The sequence below is a fragment of the Centruroides sculpturatus genome, unplaced genomic scaffold (genome assembly GCF_000671375.1).
Source record: "Centruroides sculpturatus isolate CEXI.00-Female unplaced genomic scaffold, Cexi_2.0 scaffold301, whole genome shotgun sequence".
In the NCBI taxonomy this organism is placed as follows: Eukaryota; Metazoa; Arthropoda; class Arachnida; order Scorpiones; family Buthidae; genus Centruroides; species Centruroides sculpturatus.
The window spans coordinates 199,524-207,391 of record NW_019384595.1 but is presented as its reverse complement, the minus strand read 5'-3'; the positions used below and the strand labels follow the sequence as shown (position 1 = coordinate 207,391).

The 7,868-nt window shown below is 28.9% G+C and overlaps 2 protein-coding genes across 2 annotated transcripts in view; one reads left to right on the top strand and one right to left on the bottom strand.

Annotated features, from left to right (window-relative positions):
• LOC111624850 (rap guanine nucleotide exchange factor 4-like) overlaps nt 1–7,868 on the bottom strand; it is a 43,327-nt gene that overhangs the window by 33,485 nt on the left and 1,974 nt on the right. The gene's annotated exons all lie outside the window — the stretch shown is intronic.
• LOC111624861 (tensin-2-like) lies at nt 2,037–4,632 on the top strand. The gene is made up of 5 exons (XM_023367823.1): nt 2,037–2,546; nt 2,825–3,072; nt 3,151–3,228; nt 3,494–3,665; nt 4,331–4,632. Exons 1-5 carry the CDS (start codon nt 2,052–2,054, stop codon nt 4,538–4,540), a joined length of 1,203 nt encoding a protein of 400 aa, XP_023223591.1. The 5' UTR covers nt 2,037–2,051; the 3' UTR covers nt 4,541–4,632.

Below are 7,868 nucleotides of genomic sequence, written 5' to 3'. Positions count from 1 at the left end.
GAAAGTTTAAGAAAACGTTGTAATTTTCACGTTTAATTCATTAAAATTACGTTTGTAAAAAAATTATACCAATTTCATTACGAATGAAATGTAGTAAAAAAAAAGTGAATGAAATAAGTGAAAGTGAATTGTAAAAATTATTTATTAATAAAGGAATGTATGAATGATAAAAGTAAATAACGAAAATGAAATATGCAAGAGAGAACGAACAATGAATTAAAATGAAATGTAAAGAAATAAAATGCACGTGAAATACGTAGATTCAATATACTTTTATAAATATACATATATATTCCTCTTTCTATATTATGGGGGTAAAAGAAAAAAAACATTTTGATCAACATATTTATGATCGAAATCGGATTTTCAGGATCGATTCCTCTTTGATCTGTTTTGAAAGGAAAAAAATCCTTCATCTGTATCTACTTAGATCTGACATAACAGCAAGATCAGAACACGAAATTGCTGATTTTTCTTTCAAATCCCTATTTTATATATAAATAAAACTTACTGTAAATTTCATATCAATTAAATTTCAAAAAGTATAATATATTTTATTTTAAAAAATTCATTTACTTTTTTTTATACGGGGTAGAAACTGTTCACTACCCTACCCTATATAAATTAATAGATTTATGCAAATAAGTCTAGGGAATAGTATCGTGTCGCGAAGTCAATGCTATTTTGAAAATCCTTTTTATGTAACAAAAGGGAATGTATGGAAGAAATTTTAGATATAAGGTTACAAAGTTTACTGACGCTTCTTTAGAATGAAGCACACGTCAGAAGAAGCTCACCTGACAAACTACTTCACTACCTAAGATATCGAATTTCATACCGACTGGTTTTCTTGTTTCATTCTTTTAATCTTAGCCAGCATCTTAAGTTAAAAAAAAAGAGAGAGAGAGAGAGAGAGAGAAAAATTCTTCTGGGAGGAAGAACGTTATAGTATAAGCAATGAGATTAGAAAGAAATAACAATTTAAAGCCCAAAAAATCTTTTATAACCTTATAAAGTTTTTAAAATAAACAATATTTAGTTATCAGGTTTCTTTTATAAGTTATTAAACTACGTTGAATATAGGAAAACGGAGGTTTAATTTTGCTTATATTCAACATTGCAGAATAAGGAAATAAATAGAATTTTTATTCCTATTATAGGACTACATTAAACTAGAAAATATTATAGAAGATGCTTACAATTATTAGATTCTATAAGTTTAAGTTAGGTGAATGGAAGAAGCTTAGAAAGTTTCTGAAGTAAAGAGGATCAATGATCATAATATGTGTTAATAACATACGTTGGTTCGCTTATAATCTTTCAGGTCGGTAACGTGATAAATGCAAAAGTCATTCGATCCCTGACAGATTGTTGCTTAATCTTCGTGGATCTGAATCCACCTGTGGGGATCCCTAGAGTGTAGACAGCAATACCGACATCACCCTAATCTCCACGTCTTGTTCCATCCACATTAGTTTGGTTCAACTCTCGTCACCATAGCAACCAATCCCAATAATATCTGTTGAGTGGGTCTGTACTGGCAAAAAACTTCTTCATCCTTTTGTCTTTGAATTGTAGAGGAGCAGCCGAGAGAAGGAGAGAGAGAGCTTTAATTCTATCAAGTGGATTTTTAGGTAGTGTGTCGCCAATTTTATTGCTGAAAACGCGAATATTTTGTTGTTGGATGCATTTTATGCTCCCTTTTCCAATTGTAGAAGAGTAAAGGCTGTAAATCAGAATTTTTATGGTTAATTTCTACTTCACGTTTGATGTTCACACTAATCAACCTTAAGTCTCGGGTTGGAGTGGGATCGCTGAGAATCTATGCAATCTTTCATTACTTATTTTCTTTATGACGCTCTTGAAATGAAGTTTTTAATAATGAAAAACTTTTCATATAGCATAATCCTATATTTGTCAGATAATAAAAAAAAGATGAGGATATACAGAAGTCAGTGTTGAATGCTGTTTATACTTTGTTCTACGTAATTTAGTTTTGTTGTTTCTACTTTGTTCTGTGTTCTACGTAATCTTATAACAATTCAGTAGAAATGAAACAATTTTTACAATTTCAGGCAAAGAAGATAGTAGGGAAAACACGCCATAATGACCCATTAATCAGCAGCGTTTTAGAACTCAACACATCATCTAACCCCGACATGGACATTGTGACTACTAATAATGGAACATTCCACGACTCTGCACATCCCTCTTCTTCAGGATCATCATCTCCAACATTCCTCGGTAGGAACAGTAACTTTTCTTTGGCTCTACAAGTTACAACTTCCGTAACGAACGGTGACGCAACAAGCGGTGATCTGTGGTCTCCAAGTAGCAGCGAAGATAACAATTCTCCTACAGAACTGAACACGTGGAAGCAGATGAAAGAAAAACCACCCCTGCTGAAAACAGTAGACGTTGGAGAAAAATCTGATGGAAAAGTAATGAGTCATAATCGTCCTCTGTCGGGGGGTTACGTTAACGAAGCTTCAAATTGGGAAGGAAAAAACAGTCAAGAGATTAATCCACTCTCTCCTAAGAAAAATGTGAGTTTTTAGTGACAATTTTAAACTTTTAAATGTAATTTAACAACAGAATCGTATACAGGAATCTATTTTATGGTCCTTTTTCTCATTTATTTATCTATAAAAATTACTTTCAAAGCTATGAAGTAGGCGAAATCTAAAGAATTTCATTTAAAATTTAAACACAGATTTATATAATATATAAATGCCGAAATAACAGGCATTGTACATTATAAATGGCTGTATTAAGACTTGTTTTTTTAAATAAATTTATACAGGATTAAATTATTTTTATACAGAGCTTCCAACTGTGTAGAACGAGCCAGTTACCGACGGCACCAGCCACTGATGAAGAAAGTCTATTGGAACTCTCTAGTGATTTCAGCAGTAAGAGGTCATCTCAGTCTTCTTGTGACCACAGTGCACCCTCTCTTTCCGATTCTGTGGTATCGGGGGACGATAAATCAGAATCAGTAGGATGTAGAGGAAAACGAATAAGTCATAGCAGTAGTAACAGCAGCACACCACCCCCACCTCCACCGGAAAGGTATATTACAATAACTTCAATTTATTATTATTATTATTTTATATATATTTGACCCTATTCTTCGTTACTTTTGTACAGATACGATTCTCTTCACGCTCAGATGTCTGAAGAGAAAGAACTTAAGGGTGCACCTTGGTTCCAAGCAGGAATACCGAGGTTAGTCGACACATTTGCATAATTTTAAAAGGGCTATTTTATTCAAAATGAAATTAATTTTATATAAATCGATGATCCAGAAAGCTCACATAAATCATAAGTAAAATCAAATATTTCAAACTTACTCGAGTAAGATATTCGTTAGAAAAATGTACTGTACATATATTTTCCCCCCTCCCTTTCCTCCTTTTCTAAAAACTTTGAAGTGATTTTTAATTACAAATTTCTTTAAGTAGGTGATTGTTGAACGTGTTCATTTTTGCAGGGAAATAGCGTTGGAAGTGTTGGCTCAAGAGCCTGTAGGATCTTTTATGGTGAGAGAAAGCACGAGTAAACCAGGATGCTATGCTTTGTCTCTGCGAGTGCCTAGAGATTTCCACCCATCCGGAATTGCCCATTATCTTATCATGAGAACAAATCGAGGTTACAAGATCAAGGTTTGTGTTTGCACTAAAATTTATCTTTGTCACCGGGAAGTAGATAAGTTGTCAGCTACACCACTAATTATTAGGGACGATAAATTTTTTAGTGTTTTCCTTCTTTTCTTACAACTCTTCCACATAAATAATTCTTAACATAAGAAGAAGAATTATCAATTTATATAATTTAAGAAACTGAATCTTTTAAAATTTCAAGATACATTTAATGATTTAAGTCCTGTTTGGAGACAATTAAAAATAACATCTTAAATCATTAATTTTATTAATTTTATATTTATTTAAAATTATTTTTTCAATATAAAATTAAATTTCTTTAGACCCTTTGTAAGTGTGTTTAAGTCTGTAAAAATGTGGAGTCCCCAACCTCTCCTAAAGCTAAAAAATACCAAATATGAAAGTATACAAATGATTAAAAATATATATCATGTTTTCCTATATAAAATATTAAATTTTAGGAGCCCGTCCATGTTCTAGGCTCGATCCAAGACCTGCTTACCCCCTTCTACCTTAATCATAAATACCTGAAAACACAGTCTAATTAGCATCGATATAATTTAAAATTTACTTTTCTAAATTCAAATTCGAACTTTTCAAATGTTTTATTAATGATTTACATTAAAAATACTTCATTAATATATATATTTTATTATTATTTTTTTTAGGGTTTCACCAAAGAATTCAGCACATTGACTGCACTCATTACTCACCATTCCGTCATGCCAGAGTTATTGCCATGTCCTCTTTGTTTATCTCGATATAATCCAACATTCCGTAAATTGGACTCATCTCAGGACATGGTGGACATCGACGAAGATCCAGATTACAATTTACTTGCCGATTTTCGTAAAATGATGGCGGATTTAGATGCATGATACCTGCACTATCCGTAATAACAATTATAGGTTTTTGTACAGGAAGCTATTTTAATGGCATAAATATAAATATATAAATATAAATATATATATATATATATAAATTATTTGTTATTTCTATATGTTTCTTGGTCGATTTTTAAGAAAATTCATTTAATTTTAATGAGTTCTTTTCGATTTTTTCATCATTTATCTCGGTTTTCTTTTGAGGTTTGCAGTTATTATTTATATTTCTGCTGGTAAAGAGTTGAATTTTTTAGGTTTATACTTAATATAATTTTCTAATTTTTTATTTTTTATCCAAATTTTTACTCATATTCTACGTGGTAAGCTTTATTTTATACAATTTGCCGTCTCTAACCTTCCTACTTCAACAAAAAGATTCTTTAAAAAATAATAAATAAATTTTTTTTGGATTCTACTTATAAATAGTTGAATTTTTAGAGTTTTTTCCATGTATTTTGTATAAATTATATATTTTTTAGAACCAAATTTTTACTTATATTCTACGAAATAAGCTCAACATCTGTAGGATGTGGTAGCTTGTCCTTGTTCATGCAAATATTTTTAAGAATATCATAAATTAAGTTGTAAAAATCTGTATATCTAAAAAATAAATCTTTCAATCTTTAAAAACATTATTTACAGGTGTAAAATTCACTTGTAGAGAGCGATAAATCTAGAATCACGACTAAAGTTTGAGCATCTGGAACGTGTTAGAGAGCGGAACTTTAAAAAGATGAACTAGAAAATAAATTCTATTTTTAACTCAACACCCTCAAGCTATAAAAATATAAAATTCTAAGACTATAAAAATGTCATAAAATTAATTTTAAATATATATATATTTTATCATATTGTAAAGATTTCTAGTTTAGTTTTGACTGCAAGAAAAATTGATGACGTTCACATAAATTTATATATTCGCACCGTCTGCAATTTCTGTATACAGTAAATAATTCATATTTTTTACTTCTAGAAAGACTTTCTCATTAATAAAACATTAATTTAGAGTCTAAAAAAGTAAAAAAAAAACAAAGTTTTAAATAAAGCTAAAAATTTAGAAATTCGAAAAAACTGATTATTTGAAGATGCTGAAGAAAGGATGAGAAATCTGGAGAAGGGATGCTGAATCAAGAAAAAGTAGAAAAACAATAAAAAAACTGAAAGGAAAATAAGATAAAAAAGGAAGCTCAAGAAGAACGATCAACCTTTAGGAAATTGAACTCCCACAACAGTTCCAAGAGGAAATTATCTACAAAAATTCCAAATGACAGCAGCATCTGACCTCTTGACAATCGATACAGATAAAATTCTTAAATTTAGTCTTTTACAGACAACTAACAGTTATTAAATAACTATAAAACATTAAATAAACTTCTAGAAATTCGTTCTAAAAACACGAATTTATTAAATTATTTACAGATATTTTTTAATCAAGCTTCAAAAAAAACGGACAAACGTGTTAACTTCTTGCATATACAAATGTATGCACGCAGTTAAGAAGAAAAAATCATGATATTATCTATTATATAATTCATAAAACATGAAATTATCTTTAGTAAACATCGGTCTAGTATGATTTTTTTCGTAATAAATTAATTATTTAAGTGAGAAATCATGAGTTAAAGTAGAAAACCCGACTTCAAATATTGAACGAATTCTATTTTTGTATAGTTCATTGTACGTGATAGTCGACTATTACAGTGTGCAATGGCCATATATACAGGTATTGATTTATGTTACAGCAATTTTAACGTTACAACAAAGCTAAAAGTATCATATATTATACACAAGACACAATTATTGGTAGAAGATAGGATGATTAATTATATACAAATTCTTAAATTTTTATATTTACTGATGCTCAAGATCATTCTATCCTCTTATAAAAATTAACTCAAAAAAATTCGATTTTAATATAATAAATGATTAAATACGTCTGTAAAGTATTTAATTTATATAATTATCCTTGTCTTAGATTATCACTTACACATTGAGTTATCGATTATTTAAAGATAATCTATATTAATTTTTTGATAAGAGGCTTCCGGATGGAGTTAGAAATTGTTAAAAGATTGGAGTTTTTCTTAATAATTTCTGATTTTTTGAAATTTTAATGAGATTTTTTTTATAATTATTTACTGTCTTTTTAAATGAAGTCACGTAGTTTTGTTTGGAGGAAATTGTAAAAGATGGAAGGTTATGGCAGAATGGATAGTCTAGTCAGCACGTAGACGAAGAGAGAATCAATAATCACTTTTTGAAATTTTCTTTTAAAAATACATAAAAAAACTGTGAAAAAACAATCCTTCTATTCTTCATTCTTTAGATAATTTTTAGAATCGAGAAAAAAAATCCTTTTATAGCATCAAAAAAATAGCAAAATTTTAAGCTAAATCGTTAGTAGGTAATGGATGTTTGTATCCGTGTAAACATGTGTTTTATTCGATTTTAAAAACACGTACACGATTTTATAGATTAGCTTAGAGTCATAATTTATGTATTTTAGATAATTTATAAAACATTTTAGAGTATAAACTACTTTGCGCTGAGAAAAACAGAACATGTACAGTACAACGTTGGAGTAGATACGATCTCATGAATCTTTGGGATACTTTTTCTTTTTTTATATATATAATTGCGAATGATGGATGTGCGTGCTATGCATTGGCTTAGTATTATAATAAAGTATCGAACTTTGGTATTCTCTGCACGCTACATCCTTTTGTATTAGAATAATTTAGATGAAAAGTCACATGATTGTTAGCTATAAATCGGCAATTTTATCTGCTGATAGTTGGTACGAATAATTCAAACGTTGTATAACACTTAATGTGATAAAAGTTTGAAAGCAAATAAGTTTATTACATAGGCGAAAACGTAATAAAAATTAAGCAATCTTACTATAAAAATTCTTCTTAAAAAATTCGAGTTAAAAGCCAGCATCCTTCAGGTTATCTTCGGAGCTGCATCACTTGAATAAAGATTTTCATTTTAATAATCCTTTAAGATATTATTCTATCGCTTCTAGAAATTAATTTAAAGAATTTCTGTCAATCTACTATTATTATTGTTATTACAAAAGCTAATTTTCGGTTGGAAAATTATGTTTAAACAATGTAAGTAATGCATGTATTAATTCATCACTCATCTTAAAGTCATAACATAAAATTAAAATGGAATAAGTACATAAACTTATTATAAAAGTTTTTTCTAAAAATTTTAAATTGTTGTTATAAATATTAATGAATTAAAATGCGCGAAAAACACGAAAGAAAATCTGAAAAAAACTAAATTTAAATAATAATGTAAAGAGAGTTAACAA

What these genes read in the sequence shown, in the direction of transcription:
- LOC111624861 (XM_023367823.1), top strand. Translation starts at nt 2,052, where the DNA reads ATGAAACAATTTTTACAATTTCAGGCAAAGAAGATAGTAGGGAAAACA. An exon ending in CCCCCACCTCCACCGGAAAG is followed by an intron (nt 3,073 to 3,150) that starts GTATATTACAAT and finishes ACTTTTGTACAG; the next exon opens with ATACGATTCTCTTCACGCTC. An exon ending in TTCCAAGCAGGAATACCGAG is followed by an intron (nt 3,229 to 3,493) that starts GTTAGTCGACAC and finishes TCATTTTTGCAG; the next exon opens with GGAAATAGCGTTGGAAGTGT.